The 21,309-nt window shown below is 40.3% G+C and overlaps 1 protein-coding gene across 1 annotated transcript; it reads right to left on the bottom strand.

Moving 5' to 3' along the window:
- Window positions 1-9,463: 9,463 nt before the first annotated feature.
- Window positions 9,464-21,039, bottom strand: HHEX (hematopoietically expressed homeobox). The gene is made up of 4 exons (XM_075612771.1): window positions 20,451-21,039; window positions 17,409-17,587; window positions 15,467-15,517; window positions 9,464-13,625 (listed from the first exon to the last, which is right to left on the bottom strand). The coding sequence occupies exons 1-4, from the start codon at window positions 20,812-20,814 to the stop codon at window positions 13,389-13,391; spliced, it is 831 nt and encodes a 276-aa protein (XP_075468886.1). The 5' UTR covers window positions 20,815-21,039; the 3' UTR covers window positions 9,464-13,388.
- Between the last annotated feature and the right edge of the window lie 270 nt (window positions 21,040-21,309).

Here is a 21,309-nt window from a genome sequence, read left to right as displayed (position 1 = left end):
TCCTTCCCCCACTCTCTCTCCCCTCTCTCTTTCCTTCCCCCTCTATTTCTCTCCCCCATCTCTCTTTCCTTCCTCCCTCTCTCCTTCCCCCCTCTCACTCTCCCCTTCCCCCCTCTCACTCTCGCCTTCCCAGTCTCATACCTTCCCTCCTCTCTCTCCCCTTCCCCCTCTCACTCCCCTTCCCCCGCTCTCCATTTCTCCCCTCTCTCTCTCTTTCTCTCCTCTCTCTCTTTCCCTCTTTCTCATCATCCCCCCCACATTCTCTCCCCCTTCCCCCCTCTGCCCCTCTCCTCTCCCCCCCACTCCATCTTCCACCCTTTCTCTCTCCCTTCCCCCTTTCTCTCCTTCCTCCCCCTCCCCCTTCTCTCCTTCCTCCCCCCTCTCTCTCCCCATATCTCATTCTCCCATCCCTAAGGAATACACAATACACTGTGCGGTGTGGGGTTTAATGGGGGTGGGAGGGTGCGATGTGGGAATTAGAGGAGGTGGGGTGAGATGTGGAGATTACCAGGGGATTAATCAGGGGGGGCATGGTCCTTGAATTTGTCATGGGCCCCAAGATTTCTATTGGCGGCCCTGTCTGCACTGCTGGAAAGAAATCCCAATTCAGGGCGTCACTCGCTATAGTCATCTTCAGTCACCAAAGAGCAAGGCGTGACAATAAATGGGCACAATTATTTTGACGGGCCATGTCCTACTGCCCCTCCCCCCTCCTCTCTCACTCATTCCCCTCCCTCCTCCTCTCTCACTCAATCGCCCTCCTCCTCCTCTCTCACTCAATTCCCCCCATTTCCTCTCTCACTCAATTCCCACCTCTCTCACTCAATTTCCCCCTCTCTCACTCAATCTGCCCCTCCTGTCTCACTCAATTCCCCCCTCCTCTCTCACTCAATCCCCCCTTTCACTCAACCCCCCCCCCCCCTTTCACTCAATTCCCCTTCTTTCACTCAATCCTCTCCTCTTTCTCACTTAATTCCCACCTCTCTCACTCAATTCCCTCCTCTCTCACTCAATCCCCTCCCTCCTCCCCTCACTCGATTCCCCCCATTTCCTCTCTCACTCAATTTCCCCCTCTCTCGCTCAATCTGCCCCTCCTGTCTCACTAAATTCCCCCCTCCTCTCTCACTCAATCCCCCCCTTTCCCTCACCTCCCCCCCTTTCACTCAATTCCCCCCTCCTCTCTCACTCAATCCCCCCTTTCACTCAACCCCCCCCTTTCACTCAATTCCCCTTCTTTCACTCAATCCTCTCCTCTTTCTCGCTTAATTCCCCCCTCTCTCCCTCAATTCCCTCCTCTCTCACTCAATCCCCTCCCTCCTCCCCTCTCACTCGATTCCCCCCATTTCCTCTCTCACTCAATTTCCCCCTCTCTCGCTCAATTTGCCCCTCCTGTCTCACTAAATTCCCCCCTCCTCTCTCACTCAATCCCCCCCTTTCCCTCACCCCCCACCTTTCACTCAATTCCCCCCTTCTCTCTCACTCAATCCCCCCTTTCACTCAACCCCCCCCTTTCACTCAATTCCCCTTCTTTCACTCAATCCTCTCCTCTTTCTCGCTTAATTCCCCCCTCTCTCACTCAATTCCCTCCTCTCTCACTCAATCCCCTCCCTCCTCCCCTCTCACTTGATTCCCCCCATTTCCTCTCTCACTCAATTTCCCCCTCTCTCGCTCAATTTGCCCCTCCTGTCTCACTAAATTCCCCCCTCCTCTCTCACTCAATCCCCCCCTTTGCCTCACCCCCCCCCCCTTTCACTCAATTCCCCCTCTTTCACTCAATCCTCTCCTCAGGGCGTCACTCGCTATAGTCATCTTCAGTCACCAAAGAGCAAGGCGTGACAATAAATGGGCACAATTATTTTGACGGGCCATTGTCCTACTGCCCCTCCCCCTCCTCTCTCACTCAATCCCCTCCCTCCTCCTCTCTCACTCAATCGCCCTCCTCCTCCTCTCTCACTCAATTCCCCCATTTCCTCTCTCACTCAATCCCCCCTTTCACTCAACCCCCCCCCCCCTTTCACTCAATTCCCCTTCTTTCACTCAATCCTCTCCTCTTTCTCGCTTAATTCCCCCCTCTCTCACTCAATTCCCTCCTCTCTCACCCAATCCCCTCCCTCCTCCCCTCTCACTCGATTCCCCCCATTTCCTCTCTCACTCAATTTCCCCCTCTCTCACTCAATCTGCCTCTCCTGTCTCACTCAATTCCCCCCTCCTCTCTCACTCAATCCCCCCCTTTCCCTCAACCCCCCCTTTCCCTCAATTCCCCCTCTTTCACTCAATCCTCTCCTCTTTCTCGCTTAATTCCCCCCTCTCTCACTCAATTCCCTCCCTCTTTCATTCACCCCACAACCCCCCACCTTCTAAGAATTTTACCTTGGTGGGTGGGGGAAGGCCTCCAGTCCCACAGTGAGCTTCGAGCCCAACTTCCCAACCTCCAGCACTGGCTGGGTGCATGGGTGGATGGGGATGGTGTGAGGGAAGCTGAGCAGTGGCTGATACCCAAGTATCACGTGGGCCATTACAAATGCAACCGGTTGGCCATCCCTGGACTAAAGTGTTCAGGAAATAGGTTCACAAAGCTTCAAGACATAGTAGGAGGTTGGAAACACTGCAGATCTGTTGACCCCCCTCTCTGCGCGCTGTCCTGCCTGGTCTATCAGCCTACAGCATAGGGTTAACAGCTGATGACTGAACTTAAAGAAATAAATGAATACATGTAAAGGAATACATTTTAACTATATGTGTAATGTTTGATTGGGGGGTTTAACATTACCCCTTCCTCTCAAAACAAAATCATAAAGAAACAAAAAAAAGGTCAACACACTTTTTTATTATTAAAGAATAGAAAAAAAGATTACAAATGAGAGTAAATTGTAGGGTCAGCAGTGGCTTTCTGTGTCCTGGTGTTTGCTAGTGTTCCATTTGCTTTTAAGGTCACTCTCGCCAGATCTGTAGACTACACTTGATTAAACATATGGATGCTGGTGTTCATTGGGGTCCAGGAATGGAATTGCTAGTCTTGATACATGCTACATGTTGCAAAAAGACTTCTAAAATGTCATTTAGAATATGTAACTGTTTCATAAGCCTATAATATATATTTTCTCTAACTGTGCATGCAATGTCTTGTGTATAATGTATACCCTGTTCATTTATGTAACTGTATTTGTAACCATTTATTATTTGTCTTAACTCTATGCCCGGGACATACTTGAAAACGAGAGGTAATTCTCAATGTATTACTTCCTGATAAAACATTTTATAAATAAATGTGTAAAATAATTTCAATGCATATACGTAGAATGTATAAATTATAATTGTATGAGCATCAGGGGAATATTTGAATACAGTACCTCGAAATGGATGAGCTACAGAGGAATTACTTGAGCCACACACATTAATGTTACCTACAGTCTATATATGTTGGTGTCACTTGTGTTGATGGGTAACATGGCATTGGGACAGTTATAAATCATCTCCTTGATTCATAGCCACAACGTATTTCCATGGAAAAGAACAATGTAAGGTCTGTATTGATGTAAAGTATTGAGCAAAAATGTTTAACCTGAAAAGGTAAGTGGTATTTTAAAAGTCAAAGTACATTGTACAACAAAAATCAATGTCTTATTGGGTTAGAGTTTTGCATATCAAAGGCCAATGAACTCAATGACTAAATATACAAGTACATAAAGCACAAGATTGATCACCCAATGTCATGTTGAAATTGGTGCAATTCTTCCAATCATTAACGTTCTGCTTACAAAAATGTGCGTTTCTATTTGTCTTTCTGCTAAATGATAACCGTTTTCAAGTTGCATCTCCTGATAAAAGAGCAAAAAAACAAGACCCTAGTTGTTCTACAAAAGGTCATAGATGCTGATTCGACATTAAATAGTCAGCCTGCAAACAAATAGGAAGAAAAGGCCTGGATTCCAGAAATAACTAAAGTACTGAATAACAAAACAAACGCATCTACAACTGAGAGGTTCAACCCTTTGGTCTGCGATTTATTGGTTATGACAAATCACATTTGGGGCGATGGAGAGAGACAGATTTGGAAATTGACGCCAGCAGATGAGTTTTGAACCCGTGTCAATGTATTATCAGTGTATCTTGTCCCTGTTTGCCTTGCTGGGTCTGTCTGCAATCTGGGGGAGTGTTTGCAAAGAGCAATAGAGGGGTTTCAGGAGGGGTTGCAGATCCCATTATGCGAGGTATCCCAAATTGCATATAGGGTAGTTTTTTTTTGTGTATTGTATCATTTTTACACTTATTAACTTTTTTACTTAATTATATGGTATATAATATAAGAATTACTGAATAAAGTATGGGTGTACAATAATGTATATTCATACATACCTCAATAATATTAGATAATATATAGTTTTTTATTCCTGTACAATTAAAATGAAAGAAGAAAGTTCCTCCTTTATTTATTTTAATGAATAATTTTAATGAAAATAAAATAAAATATAATATTATATAAAAATAAAAATAAAATATTAATTAATATTGTTGAGGTATGTATGGATATACATTATTGTATTGTAAACCAATACTTTATACAGTTATTACATTATATACCATATTAGTTCACACAAAAATATCAGTTTAATCACTAAAAACCATAATATAGTTTATGATGTGTTTTAGACATTAATATGATCCATTTGTTTGAGAAGGTACCCGGGGCGCTATCCCTATATGGCGTATTAAAGATGTAAAGATGTAAAAAAAGGGGGATATGATACAGCCTGAGAATAGTATTCTTGTGATGTCCTCCTGTGACTCGGAACCCCAGCAGGATCTATCCGGGACCCTTGTTGGCAATGAATACAAAAAAGAATGGGGGAGCACAGTTATAGGAAACGGGCAGTTAATAATATGTCTTACTGAACTGGTGATTAATATGGTAATTGACACATCTATTGAAGTGACAGTTCATGGAGCAGACTCCAAACGCAAAGGGTATACATACATTGATGTGTGTATGTGGGTGGAAAGGTAAGAGAATAAATAACTTACACGGCCTTGTGTAAGTTCTTTCACATCAAGGTTTCTTTGGGTTTCTTGTCTTCTTAGGGTGATGTATTCTTCTGCGGTCGAGACTTTTCTCCTTGGTGCGTTTTCAGCTTTCTTCGTTCGTTGGATATGTCCCTCCAGGGGGGTTTCCTCTCATGAAAACGAAAAAGGAGGTTAGATTAAGGCAAATATACAAAGGCTGCGATATGGGGAAGGGTAATATAGCAGTAGACCATTGAAATGCAATGGTATGATCAAGCACTCACACGGGCCAGTGTGAGTGTTCTCCTATCTTGGTTTCTTATTGTTGCCCGTTAGTACAGGGCTTCAGATATTGTTGTCTGTGGATAATTTTCAAATGGTTGCAGGTAGTGATATATGTGGTGAAAAGGGAATAAAAAGCGATATAACACAATACTCACACGGGCCAGTGTGAGTGCACACTCCTAGTGGTTTCTTTACACTTCTGTTCTTTGTCGTTATATACCCCTAAAACTAATGAAGGGGTGAAGGCAGACTAAATGACACTAAGGTCTATGGGATAAAAACTTTATTTTAATAAAAAAACATACTATAAGAATAAAACAGGTAAAAACAAAGAAACCAAAGGCTTCTATAGGGAAATAAAAGCAAGGGGAGTGATAAGGTGGTTAGTGGTAGGGGGTCTCTCCTTCCGCGTCCGGATGGAGAGCTACGACTGCACCTCTGCCTCCTCTGAATATGCTGTGATAATGTCCCGAATGAAGAGCAGAGCAACGCGTTTCGTCCAGACCAGGACTTCCTCAGGCTCGATAGACTCTATCACTCCCCTTGCTTTTATTTCCCTATAGAAGCCTTTGGTTTCTTTGTTTTTACCTGTTTTATTCTTATAGTATGTTTTTTTATTAAAATAAAGTTTTTATCCCATAGACCTTAGTGTCATTTAGTCTGCCTTCACCCCTTCATTAGTTTTAGGGGTATATAACGACAAAGAACAGAAGTGTAAAGAAACCACTAGGAGTGTGCACTCACACTGGCCCGTGTGAGTATTGTGTTATATCCCTTTTCATCACATATATCACTACCTGCAACCATTTGAAAGTTATCCACAGACAACAATATCTGAAGCCCTGTACTAACGGGCAACAATAAGATACCAAGATAGGAGAAGACTCACACTGGCCCGTGTGAGTGCTTGATCATACCATTGCATTTCAATGGTCTACTGCTATATTACCCTTCCCCATATCGCAGCCTTTGTATATTTGCCTTAATCTAACCTCCTTTTTCGTTTTCATGAGAGGAAACCCCCCTGGAGGGACATATCCAACAAACGAAGAAAGCTGAAAACGCACCAAGGAGAAAAGTCTCGACCGCAGAAGAATACATCACCCTAAGAAGACAAGAAACCCAAAGAAACCTTGATGTGAAAGAACTTACACAAGGCCGTGTAAGTTATTTATTCTCTTACCTTTCCACCCACATACACACATCAATGTATGTATACCCTTTGCGTTTGGAGTCTGCTCCATGAACTGTCACTTCAATAGATGTGTCAATTACCATATTTATCACCAGTCCAGTAGGACATATTAACTGCCCGTTTCCTATAACTGTGCTCCCCCATTCTTTTTTGTATTCATTTATATGATCCATAATATATATCCAGTATAAAAAGGTTTAATTAAAAAATGTATAAAACCAGGCAACGCACAAAAGTCGCATAAATATGCGCGTTGAATAACAGTATCAAGGGCCATAGGTCGAGAGTAGAGCCAGAGATAGGAGCCGGGACCACTAACTTATGGGCAGGCGGGTGACGTAGGCGATGCTCTTCCCCAAGGGATTTAAATTAGATGCCTGGGAGCGCGCGCGAGGCCTCTGTTACTCACCTGATCTCCGGTGGCTTCTGGCGACGCATGGCCGTGGCAAGGCGACGTCAAATGACGCTGTGGGGACACATGACATCGTGATGTCAGGAAACGCTGGTGATCAGGTAAGGGGGGGCCGAGCAGGGGGGAGAGCAGACAGGGAGGCGCTGACTAAAAAGTTTGCGCACCCCTGCATAGAGTGCCTGACTTTTTTTTCTTTAACTTCCTGCCTTTTTTGTTCTGAAAATCTGATGCTCCTTTTAGGAGATATGGCCTTGAAATATTAGGTGTCCGGGAGGTTAACGTGGAACTCTCTGCAGGGCCCAGCACAGAGTAAAGTAACATTATAGGCTATAAATCATGATTTTTTAATACTAAAAAAAAAATTCAAGAGCAGGAAGTGCTCAGGGAGCAAGATGCTAACATTGTATGAGCTAAACTCGTACAGGCTTATGTGGGTTGTTTAAAAGCCACTATGTATACCAGTAATTTAGCATTCTGTCCTTCCGCATCCATGTAATGAACATTTTATAGTTTATAGGTTGTGAAGAAGAAGAATCACAGCGTGAGCTAAAACGGAAACAAACCAAATATCCACACCCCCCTCCCCCCAACAGGTCAGGTTTCCAGGACATCCCAGCTTCAGCACAGGTGGCTCAATCACTCCCTGCTTCAGCACAGGTGGCTCAATCAGTCCCTTCTTCAGCACTGGTGGCTCAGTCTTTGACTGTGCCTCTGATAGCCACCTGTGCTGAAGCCGGGATATCCTGAATGCCTGACCTGTTGGAGGGGCTTGAGGACTGTGGTTGAATACCCCTGATCTAACTTGTAGGGTACCATGTAACCCCATCCTACATCTCTTGCTGAAACAAGCTGAGCTAATTCCACACAAAGTGCCTGAGTTGCTGATATTTTACAAAAAACAGAAAAAAATGTGTTTACAGTGCTAATGCTAAAAATTATGAAAATAATAGTATATTATATTACTAAAGTGATTACAAAAATATCTTAAACATGAAAGACCAGGCTGCCTATGTTCATTTGCCCTGTAGGCAATTGTTTGCCTTTTTTTTTATTTATTTTACATATTTTTTACTATTAAATTGAGACAGTTATTTAGTTATTCATTGTTTGTGTTTAGTATAGAGGCTCTCTAGTCTGTTGTGCTGCAGTGAGATGTGTGTCAGTGTTACACTATGATTGTTCTTTGTGTTTGTTTTTATGTGCTGTGAGACTTCTTTTAAGATTCATCTCAGACACTGGAGGTTATGCACAAAGCAATGATAAATGTTTTTAAGTGAGATAAATGCCTTTATTTCTCAACATTGCGTGCAGCGCGATTCACAAAGCATTGATAACACTACAGTATAGAGCTTAAAAGGCTTTTTATCATCAAAACACAGTCATTGCTAAAAAATTTGCTCCATAAATTGCGCCATAAATCATTTATCTCACTTAAAAACACTTACCACTGCTTTGTGCATAACCCCCACTGATTGGACATTGAAAACTGGACTTTTATTTGGTCAGGATTCACCTATGCTGTTTTATTGGTCTGATATTATTACAGGCGCCGGTTCTATGTATTTTTCTTCTTGATAGTTTACAAAAGCTCATTATTAAGTACTCTCCCAATGTTGTTTTAAAGCTAAAGTACCTAGTCTGTGAGCTTGATGTACAGTATGGCTCCATGTGCTTCAGATACAACTCTCTAGTAAGCTTATGGATAAGGTTGGGAGTCCTTTCCAAACATTAAAAAGTGGTGCAAGTATCAAAGGTGGAAGACTCCTTTGAAGATGCAATACCACTCAGCTGGCCAAAACAACCCGTTTGTAAAGATTTCAAAAACATAACAATCAAATTGACTTTCTGAAACAAACATTTGCTCCAAGCAAAGATCAGTCTGCTTTTGTTTATTTGGCAATAAATGACACCAGTAAATTTCGTACATGGCTCTCAATGGGGAGGGGGGGGGGGTTGTCAGACAGGTGTTTTCTTGACCATTATCCCATCCTGTTTCCTCAGCAAACTCTTATTTAAAACACAGTGACGTCAGACAAAAGGGAGGAGCCAGAGGAAATCAACCCCCCCCCCCCAAATACTTATAGGTGTCAGATTTGAGTAAACAAAAAGTATTATCCTGCCTCATATAACTCCTTAATAATATAACTGCCACTAGTACACACTGGTCCTATGATTCATTAACACTCCAATTATAACCTATAGTAAAATGACCCCTATTGTGGTTTGTAGATGTTGCATGAATATTTGGAATTTTCTTGCATGTGTCCTTAAATGTCCAAATGCTGAATAATGCATACTTTGTCATTTTAATTTGTAATGAAAAAACAATACAGTAAAAAAAAATGTGCAGGAGACATAAACTTGTTATTTGGATATAATAATATGCAGGGTTTTACCTTACATTAGGGGTGCTCAACTCTTGTCATCAACCCCCTCACCCCCCCACCCCAAAAAGGTCAGGTTTTCAGGATATCCCAGCTTCAGCCCAGGTGGCTCAATCAGTCCCTATCACCTGGGCTGAAGCTGGAATATCCTGAAAACTTGACCTGTTGGTGGGGGGGGGGGGCGCGCTTGAGGACTGGACTTGAGCAGCCCTGCATTACATGAATCCTATACTCATATGGTTCCCACAAGTGACAGCAGTTCCATCACGTTTTTCTTCCTATACAGGTATGTGTGTATTATACACAGGGAATGACTTGGCTGTTCATTTTGAGCAGCATGTATCAGAGGATTTTTATGTGTTTTATGCAGGTAAAAGAAATTCAGTGAAATAAATACAGTACATTAATCCAATGACAACACGGTTTTTCTTTATATATTATTACAAATCTGACGTTTCCTTTTTGGGATTACAAAACTAGCATTATACTTTATTTTTTAATAGTCTTTTAACTTTTCTAAAATTAGGTCTGTGCAGGACTTTTGAATTCGTGTCACCCACTTTGCATAACTATTTATAAGGAATGTATGTTTTATCTACATATCCTCTCTATACTTCGTTTTACACATTATGTAGCCTTTTTTATTATTATGGTTATTCTATTGATAAAATGTTCACTTCTCCCAGTAGGTTCACCTGATGTTACTCTGACAATTAAATGTATCATTTGTTGTATATATTCCTAGATATAAAACTCTCAGTTTGACTTCCTCTATTATATTTAACTCATTCGCTGCCAGAAAAGAGCTGCTACATTATGCATTGCAAATTAATTATCATTCTAAAAACTGGACTTGTGCAACTTTTTCTGCTAACATTGGTCATGAAAACAAATAGGAACTCTCAACATACAGACACCAGTCCAATTTACACAAAATGTACCGTTTTCCTGGCATTTTTAGATAACGATTAAAACAGAAAATTGGTGTTTATAAGATTCATGTTTATATATATATTTTTAATTACCAGCATGATTAGAAGACAAAGAAAGATTAATAAAGAAAAAAAAACACATTCTTACCTCCTTTCCTGAAATCTTATATGAAATAATACCATTTCAGATTGTGAGTCGTTTTAAAATATGTATATTCAGCAGTAACTCTGTCATTGCTGAAGGTACCTACAAGACATTATTTTCCTGTTTGTTGGTCGGTTATTATGTAGTTAAGTGTTACAGCTAGGCAGCTTGAGCACTTAATGAGTTAAATCTCTCCCTAGCCAAATAACCTGAATGGTATAATTACTTTATTCCATATCTATCGCATGCTGAAGGGGAGAACTAGAATCCACAAAAAAAATACATTAAAATAGTCTTAACAAATAATACTAATAGGTCTTTTCTGAATATAGCATATCAGAAGATTTTGTTTCACTGCCTTTCAATACATTGAATAGAGAAAAACACTTAAATGATATGCTATGGTCCAAAATAGCATTCATTGAATAAAAGAGAAAATGTACTTAAAACACATTTTATGCTCCAAAATTGCATATATTTACATCTTCCCCTCTACATTATTTGTAGAGGGGAAGATGTATTGTTTGTTGAGGATATAATTTGTTTGTAGTTGTTGTTTTTGTAGTTTGGGTTTATTATATATATATTTAAAAAAATGAAAATGAAACAGTAGGCACTCAACTGGTAGGATAGGGTAGGTGCATGTTCTATAGAAATCAATAGAGAACCAGTGTAACCAACCCAAAGGGAAACAGAAAAACAGCACTCAGGGTATATGCAAAAATCTTGTAATAAGACAAGGTACACAGGCACAAAAATGATATAGCAAAAACAATCCTATAACAGTTAAATGTCTCATATAATAACAGTTAATCTTTTGACACGCTGAAAATATGTGTTTGGTCAACTTAAATACAGATATAAATAGTTACATGGTCCGACAAAGACCCAAGGTAAGACCGAAACGTCCATCCTGTTTGAATAAGTGTTGTATTTTTTTTACTTGCATAAGACCATAGGAGTGCCACGGCTGTTCTTTTTTCCCCATGCTATGAAACTAACACTCACACTCACTCACACACTCACATTCACTCACACACACGATAAATAAATAAAAAATATATATGTTTTAATGATGTAAAAGACAAAATAAAGTCTTACTAGAAGTCTGACTTTAAATAATGTATGTAAATTATTCTTCCATATTTGTATCATTTGATTTCATATATTTAGCTTCACTGCAAGGCAGGTCTTACAAGATTAACTCTTTCTAATCATTGGTTATGGGTCTCTATGCAGGAAATCTGTTTTTATGGAAATAAGACAGTCAGTTTATAAAGCCTGATATATACTGATCAGTGTTTTATCCAACACAAACAGTAAACAAATAACCCATAGGTCAATACCTACCACACACACACACACACACACACACACAAAGGGTTTAATCTGTGGTCAAATTTATAGATGTATTTAAAATGTGTCAACATTTATAAACATTGGGGCAACGATCTTATGTTATTTTTTTTTATTTTTTTTTTAACTATTTATACAATATATAAGCTCTAAAAGAGAAAAGGTAGAGATCCCTTTAGCAAATATATTTTTCTTTAGTGGGTGTATGTAAATAAAAGTGGTCCCTCTGGTTTTTACATTGAAAACGTAGTGCTAGTCCTGGTTTGGAAGTAAATATTGTTACTACGATACCAGTGGTTTTAATTTAGCGTTAAACAAGGAGTTTATTAATAAAAAATAATATATTGCATGCATTTTGTCCATTCAGACAGAAACAATGTCATACTTAACATCATATAAAAAGATAATTATGTGGGGGCTGTTGCCAAAACAGCTTCAATCTATATACATTTTTTACCTACTATTGAATGTTAAGCAGTAACATGTAATTTGAGGCTGAAGAACTTTGTGGATTTTTTTGTTCGTTGTAAACGAATTATCGTTATGTTTTGTTTCTTTTTAAGCTCATTTCTCAGAAGTCAAGCCATTTCAGAGAAATACGATAAACTGTATTGACCACACAGGTCAGTGACTGGCAGTTCTGCATGTTAAAAAAAAAAATCATTCTGATCCTGATTAACCAATATAACAAATGAAGTCATGTTTACATTTAGCTACATCTGTATCTTCTTCTATTGATTCTTTTTAAATAGTTCATTGGATGAGACAAGAGTGTAATACTTATCAATAAAATGGAATTCTCTATTTACCTTGCTTATTTTTAGCACCATGTAAGGATTTGGATAGAAAAGTTATTAATCATGATTTAAGCAATCACTTTTTTATCACGTATATTTAGGAATGAAGAAGTCTTTTTTTCTAACCTCCAGTTTTATTCTACAGGTTTTTCATCAAAAATTAAATATGCTTTTTGTCATAAACAATTAAAAGATATGTACACATCATATAAACAAAGTGAGAAGCATGGGTCCACTGACAAAATGAAATATATTATATATACACACACAATACAAAACTGTATTAACACCTTTTTCATATGAAAAATTTGGCTTATCCAAAGGTTGCATCACATCTCCCTTTATACAAAAAAAAATTAAGTATTCATTTTTTGACCATTTCTAAAATTCAATTGGGGCTAAAAAAAAATATGCTATTTGAAAAGTTAGTTGCACCAAACTGAAATACTTTGAGAACTAATTATAACAAAAAGGTAGATTTTAATACAGATATTCCCCATAGACCACCTACAACCTAAGTTATTGCAGGTCTACTGTCATTTATAATAAAGAATAAACAGTTATTAAAACCATAAAAAATCTTCAGTATTAGGTGATGAGGATAATTAAGGCTTTCCTCTACACCCATCTTCTGAAAACCCCTTGCTGATGTAAGCAATGTTTATATAATGTACAAACATATTACAGTCATAACTCTTAAGTTAAATACACAAACCTGAAATAAAGATTTGACCATCAGTTGACTAAACACTATATACATTGCAATCAATGTACAAGAGAATGTCCTTCCCATTTCCTTACCCCATGTTATGTTTGGGGGTGATAAGTCCAGCTTCTATTAAAGTGCAAGCTGAGTTGAAGTTCTTCATGAACACACATTATCAGTGTGTACAATTGTAATATCCTCGGTCACCTTCAATGTCCACTTCCTGGTCAGAATCCTCAGATATTTCAGATTCAATGTTTTCTTGGGAGGTTGGAGACAGGGAACAACGTGACCCATCCAGTGAGGAATCTTTGTCCTTCTGCTCAGCACTCAGACAGGTATCCTCCTGTCTCTCTTCACAACCATTCTCTACACTTTCCGTTTCTTCTTTTTTGTTTCCCTGAGGGTTCTCCTAAAATAGAAATTTCCGTTAACATTTTAAAGAACTGCTAGCCCACACAGCAAATACTAGTAAGCCCCAAACCGACAATGTAACTGCTGTGTCCAAGCATGAACAACAGGGTGCTTAAGCCAGTGAGTGCTGCCAATACTAGGGAATAGGGTACAACACAACTCCTTACACTACAGTACCAGTACATGAGTACTTCACTATCAAGTGACACATTTATACTACCAACTAATTTTTTTCCATTTACAACTTTAGAAAGACATTTTCTTTTTAAAAACAAAATTAATTTATTTTAAAGTCTAACATCTTCCTATCTTTATTTTTTTTAAACCACTTCCACCTCTTGCCTTATTTTCTTTTCTATGACCACCTCTATTACAAGGGCCATTACTTTCAGGGCAATATCTGTATATTTTGTGTTTATTTTTGTGGGCACAGATTATTTTGTGTACATCTCATAAAATGGCACATTTAGGTTGTTGTACATAAGCAGCGGTGATATAACAAGGTTCACCCAAAGGTCCCCTATTAATATATGTGACAAGTGTGACCAGCAAATAATGTCTGAAAATAGACTTGTGAATTCCCCATATGTCCTTTACAACATAAGAATTTGTAAGTATGTAAAAAAGGGGTTTGGTCAAGATTATATGTTCACATCTTTGCAGTATTCGCTTAAAGTAAAACACTTGGGGTATTTTTTTTTTAATTTGAGAAACTCCAGTTTCTATTGTTAAAATGATACAAATTATTTAGTGTAAAAGGCTTTCTTACCCCATTGATCATTTTTATGTGATTTCTAAAACCATAATCTAACTTTGTAAAAGCTTTTTTTTTTTAAGGCTGCTTCAATAAAAGTATCAACCTCCAGCAAAAACACTTCATTATTTCCCCCCAAGATAAATATTCAGTGCATGGGGTAGCCAAATTCAGTCCTCTAGGGTCACCAACAGGTCAGGTTTTCAGGATATCCCTGCTTCAGCCTTCTACTAAGGAACCTGCGCTGAAGCAGGGATGTCCTAAAAACATGACCTGCTCGTAGCCCTTGATGAGTGGAGTTGGTCACTCCTGCCCCCGTGCAAGTTCAAATCTGGATAACAAGTATTATACTGAAAATCTGAGTGCTACAAAACTGGACCGATCCTGGCACAGGCAAAAGCACAGCGATTGTTCAATAATAAAAATATACACATTGCAAGCAACTGGATGTCTTTATTGAACCCATTGGCAGTGATAGGAGCCTGGAAGCAAGGGGTTAATAAATCCGGTGCTGGTTTGGCATGAGTACAGCCCAAATTCAATTACATCATGCTTAATTACAATTCGATTTGTATAAACACATACAAATCCCCCATCATGTCAATTAGTCTAGACAAATAATTATGGGGAAATATCAACATTATACACGTGTGAAAAGGGTAAATGTGACAGCCAATCTCTGTTTACTTGTCTTCACTGAAATATCAGTTTTATCTAATTGTGTAATTAAAAGGATTAATAGATGTTCTCCCAAATCCATTCACTAACAATTACTTTATCTCTGCTGTGTTAATTAGATAAACAACATATGGGTTCACAAAACAATTAGTGCCGAGTTTTAATAGCTGCTGTGTGAAAAACACAGGGAATAGGCGATATCCCATCCTATTTAGAAGCTTTTAACATTAGTGCTGCATGGACAGCTCCTCCTGGATATCTGCATGACTATTTGCCTTTAGAATGAAGGTGAAGAGTTTAAACAGCCACCCAAATGACTTTGGCATACAACCTGGAATAGGTGATCACGTTAAAAGATAAGTTGATTACACTGGGTATCTGTATAGAAACTAAACTACGGGCAGTACCTGCTTCAGGCGCCTCCACTTAGCTCTTCTGTTCTGAAACCAGGTTTTGACCTGCAGGAAAGAATGAGGGTTATTACAGCATGGAAACATATTGGGCTCGTCTTTTCTAAATATACATCATGCTGCTACAGTGGAGCAGAAAGTGTCACCTATTAAGTGACAGATGCGGAAGTGTGTGTGTGTATTTATACATGTTGTATTACATTTGAAATCACAATACATACATAAGAATAGTATGTTATATGTATAATATTTACAATTTAATTCGGTCATTAAATATAAAGATATAAATAATTAATAATCCATTAATTACGAAATATGTTTCTTAATCTTCATATATTCTATATTATTATTGAAACCCTTGATTGCTAGGGCACAGCATTACTCCCTGCCTGAGTGTGAATGCTATGTCAGGATTACTCCCTTCATGAGTGTGAATGCGAGGACACAGCATTACTCCCTGCCGGAGTGTGAATGCTAGGACACAGCATTACTCCTTGCCTGAGCTGAATCCTAGGACAGCATTACTCCCTGCCTGAGTGTGAATGCGAGGGCACAGCATTACTCCCTGCCTGAGTGTGAATGCGAGGACACAGCATTACTCCCTGCCAGAGTGTGAATGCTAGGACACAGCATTACTCCCTGCCAGAGTGTGAATGCTAGGACACAGCATTACTCTCTGCCTGAGCTGAATGCTAGGTCAGGATTACTCCCTGCATGAGTGTGAATGCCAAGACACAGCATTACTCCCTGCCTGAGTGTGAATGCGAGAGCACACCATTACTCCCTGCCTGAGTGTCAATGTTAGGACACAGCATTACTCCCTGCCTGAGTGTGAATGCTAGGACACAGCATTACTCCCTGCCTGAGTGTGAATGCGAGAGCACAGCATTACTCCCTGCCTGAGTGTGAATGCGAGAGCACAGCATTACTCCCTGCCTGAGTGTGAATGCGAGAGCACAGCATTACACCCTGCCTGAGTGTGAATGCGAGAGCACAGCATTACTCCCTATCCAAGTGTGAATGCTAGGACACAGCATTAATCCCTGCCTGCGTGTGAATGCTAGGACACAGCATTACTCCCTGCCTGAGTGTGAATGCGAGAGCACAGCATTACTCCCTGCTTGTGAATGCTAGGACACAGCATTACTCCCTGCCTGAGTGTGAATGCTAGGACAGCTTTACTCCCTGCCTGAGTGTGAATGCGAGGACACACCATTACTCCCTGCCCGTGTGTGAATGCGAGGACACAGCATTACTCCCTGCCCGAGTGTGAATGTTATGACACAGCATTACCCCAGTGCCTGAGTGTGAATGCTAGGACACAGCATTACTCAGTGCCTGAGTGTGAATGCTAGGACACAGCATTACTCCCTGTCCGAGTGTGAATGCCAGGACACAGCATTAATCCCTGCCCGAGTGTGAATGCTAGGACACAGTATTACACCCTGCCTGAGTGTGAATGCTAGGCCACAGCATTACTCCCTGCCTGAGTGTGAATGCGAGAGCACAGCATTACTCCCTGCCTGAGTGTGAATGCGAGAGCACAGCATTACTCCCTGTCCGAGTGTGAATGCCAGGACACAGCATTAATCCCTGCCCGAGTGTGAATGCTAGGACACAGTATTACACCCTGCCTGAGTGTGAATGCTAGGCCACAGCATTACTCCCTGCCTGAGTGTGAATGCTAGGATACAGCATTACTCCCTGCCTGAGTGTGAATACGAGGGCACAGCATTACTCCCTGCATGTGAATGCGAGAGCACAGTATTACTCCCTGCCTGAGTGTGAATGCTAGGACACAGCATTACTCCCTGCCTGAGTGTGAATGCGAGGGCACAGCATTACTCCCTGCATGTGAATGCGAGAGCACAGTATTACTCCCTGCCTGAGTGTGAATGCTAGGACACAGCATTACTCCCTGCCTGAGTTGGGTTTGTACCTGTCTCTCACTCAGCTGCAGCATTTTTGCTAGTCTTTTCCTCTCTGGCGGCGACAGGTATTTTTGAGTCTCAAACTTCTTCTCCAGTTCAATCGTCTGGTCGTTTGAAAATCGCACTTGGCCTCCTTTTCTTTTGTGAAGCGGCCGCTGGATGAAAGGACTCCACAAGAGCGGTTTACCTTAAGAATAAAGATATCATCATTTCAGTTGTTATTATAAGAGGGTACTCTGCAAACCAATATACAAACAAACAGCATACTATATAACACAAGATGAAGTCCAGGGCACTGACATTCACCAATCTGTGAAAGATTTATTATATTCCAATCAACGTTTCGGCCCCCAGAAACCGTGATTGCAATATAATACGTTATACAGATTGGCGCATGTCTGTCCTCTGGACTTTAGAGTGAGTGATATATAGATATAGATAACAAAAAACATCCATCATACAGTGTAAAGTAGTAAGGCCTATCTGAGACGTGAATGTACCCACAAGTAGTATTTTTATTTGAGATAGAAATATGTATTTTCTTTTTGAGTGATATACACACACTTTTTTTTTTATTATTATTTATTTTTACTCTTTGGTATTAAATAACAAATTGAACATACGTGAAACATTTACCTAATAAACAAATGAATTAATTCGCTAATAATTATGTAATTTTAAAACCATGCATTAACATAAATAAAACACATGTACACATAGTATATGCACACTCAATGTATATAGGACATGGTTAAAACAGTTTTTGTAGCTGACTATTTTTTATTCTGCTGTTGAAAGGTATTACCTCTTTGTCTCACCACCCCTGATTTTACAGCCTATGTGCAGAAGACCAGTAAAAGCCACCCAAAGATCTATGGCCACATTTCCGTCAATGTGTTTCCTGTTGGTCTATATCACACACACACAAACGTGTTTCCTTCTGCTCTTTACAGTAATATCACACAAGCAGCCTACTGTAAGCAAATGTTTGCCTAAATTGTTTTAATTAGATATAAGCCATAATGTAATCTGATGCATTAGGGGAGCAGTGAATATTAGACAGATGATATGGCAATAAAGCAATATAACAAGGATATAAAATCTCTATTTCCTTTAGGCTCCATTCCAAAAAATATTCTGCCAGTTTACAGTTTGTAAATACCCGTGTCTCATGAACAGGCCTGATTGCTATTTTTAAACTCCATCATTTGAGTGTTTTATTTCTGGTATATCTAATTATTCTGGCTTGGTATAGCTATAAACAGGCTTTTGCATGAGGTGGAAGTTTCTGGTGCACATTTATCATTTAAGGCCTGAACAAGAGTTTAGCAAAGTTTTACTATGAGAAGGCCTGTGCACTTTCTGCTGCAAATGATAATATAACATGAATGAAGAGGCAGACGTGAAATAAAATGTTGCATCTTTAGTAAACTAAAACAGGTACAATACCCACCCAACAATATGATATAAGCTACATTTTAATTCATAATAATTTATATATTCTATATTATGTTATAAATGGGAGATAATATATATAAATATATATTATATATACACTATTAAAGTATAAAAAAACGTGCGCACACACACACACACACAAATCTATACACACGGTGAAAAATGTATTGTGTCTTGCCCAATTTTTGTTATCACATTTGAACACATTGTAATAATATTAGCTATTCGCTATTGTTATGATGAATACATTATTTTTACTATACAGTTAAAGCTTGACACAGCTTTAACCCAGGCCCTGGGGTTTGTGGTTTCCCTGGCTGCCTGTGTGAGCCTGTGACACTATGTGTGTGCAACATTGTGTCAGTGTCAGCTGGAGCAAGAACCCGCCTCAGAAAAATAGGAAGCAACTGGTGATTTTAGCCGCTGCAACGTCTCATCCCACAGAGGAAATGAACAATATCACACAAACGGATCCTGGCTATCAGAAGCCGAGTGTTTCCTGAATTTGTCTGTATTGAGGATGTCGATAAAATAATCAGCAGTGTGCACGGTTCCCGAGGAAGAGGCAGCCAGGAAAACCCTCAGCAGCTTCTGAGACCAGATTTACTCATATCAAGAGCTCAAGATTTCCTGTATGAACGGAAAGGGGTCAGCCTGCATCTCCCAGACCAGGTCCAGCCTGTTATCAGCAAGTGCCCAAACCCCAGCACTGCTTGTTCTGCATCATCCCGAGGGACAGCACAACATAATGATCAGGGCATACATGCATGGCCTCAAACAAATGACACTGTCAGTGTACGTCACCAGCTGCATGAGAGAGATATATGAGCATACAAATGTGTATGTGTGTGTATATATATATATATATATATATATATATATATATATATATATATATATATATATATATATATATATATATATATATATATATATATATATATATATATATATATATATATATATATATCATACATACCATTTGAATAGTAAATCAATAAAGTTATTATTTATTATAGTATACACACACGTCACCACCTGCATGGTATAGAGACACATATGCATCATACATATGTCATCACCTGCATGTATATACATTACACAAATATCTACACCTACGTTGACATCCAGTGACAGTTTCATTGCAGCCTGCGTTGCACTATGACAAGCTCTCATGCATTCCGCAAGTTATTATCATGTGAAACCATCTGAAATACTTTCTGATTGCTAAGAGGCAACTGTTGAAAGCAGTTTGCATGTTCTCATGTGGTGCAGAACTGTGAAGAATAACTAGGTAGAGATGTCAGATTTGAGAACTCTGTCACCGGACAGCAGCATTTCATAGGAAAGGGTTTTTTTTGAGCAGCTACAGGCTGCGGTCTCTCTAAGTTCAGTGCTAAGAAAACTGTCTAAACCAAAACAGCCACAGAAAATTTTCAATTCACAGAAACCAACAGCCCTGAATATACTAAAAAAAAACTGCATGGTATTAGACAAGAAAAAGCAGTGATTCATCACAACAGGTAATTAAGGAAATGCGGTTGATTGCAGAGAAAGTTAAGACAAGGGTAGGTACTGTATGTGTAACTTACCCATTGGGTCGTGCCTGATGAGGGCATGAGTGTATTCACCCATGGGCCTGGGGAAGGAATACAGAGGGCTTTGGAAGGGGCTGGCCCCATACGATGCAGCCAGGGCAGCTTGGTGGGAGAATGCAGGGTGGATGGGTGTGGGTTCATAGATCGGCGTCCTGTAGGTAGCTACCAAGCTGGTGAAAGAGGAGTTGGGAGAAGGCATGGTAGGGGTGGGCATGGCTGGGCTCCCATGGGCTGTGGCATTCCTCCCCAAAATGTCATCGATGTAGAAAGGCGTGGGGTGCACCGGCTGCAGGGGAGTGGGTGCATACAGGGGCACGCTGACACTCATCGCAGAAGAAGTAGGGTGCTGGTATTGCATGATCCCCTTCTTCTCTCTCTCACTCTCCCCTCTACTCGTGTTGCCAACGTGATCCTCTCCCCGGAGACTTTAACCCCCACCAGGGCGCTGGAGATCTGGCTCTGGGAGCAGCCAGGCTGGCCCTTAAGAAGAGGAGATAGCCCTGCACTGCCCGCGCGCACTCACCCAGAGCCACAGTCCCCCTCCATGGGCTACTGCTGCAGCTGCTGCTGGCGGTGGGAGGCGCCCTCGTGGTCTCCAGCCACTTCCTGCCCTGTCCTGCCCGGGATCTGATAGGCGGGGAGCGGGAGCCACGCCCCCTTCTTGGCACAGTGCGGGTGCAAGTCAATTCCCCAGGGCGCCAATCAGCAGCGAATCTGCAACGTGATCTGCTGGGGAGAGCTGGGAGATCGCAATCAGCGGCCTGCATTTAGGTATCCAATCTGTCAATTAATTACTGGAGGCTGAAGAACAACGCAATGCATGCAAATTGTGTGTGTACATATATGTATATAT

Source organism: Ascaphus truei, chromosome 8 (genome assembly GCF_040206685.1).
Source record: "Ascaphus truei isolate aAscTru1 chromosome 8, aAscTru1.hap1, whole genome shotgun sequence".
Taxonomy (NCBI): Eukaryota; Metazoa; Chordata; class Amphibia; order Anura; family Ascaphidae; genus Ascaphus; species Ascaphus truei.
Note: the sequence above shows the minus strand (reverse complement) of the source record. Positions and strands in the feature narration are given on the sequence as shown.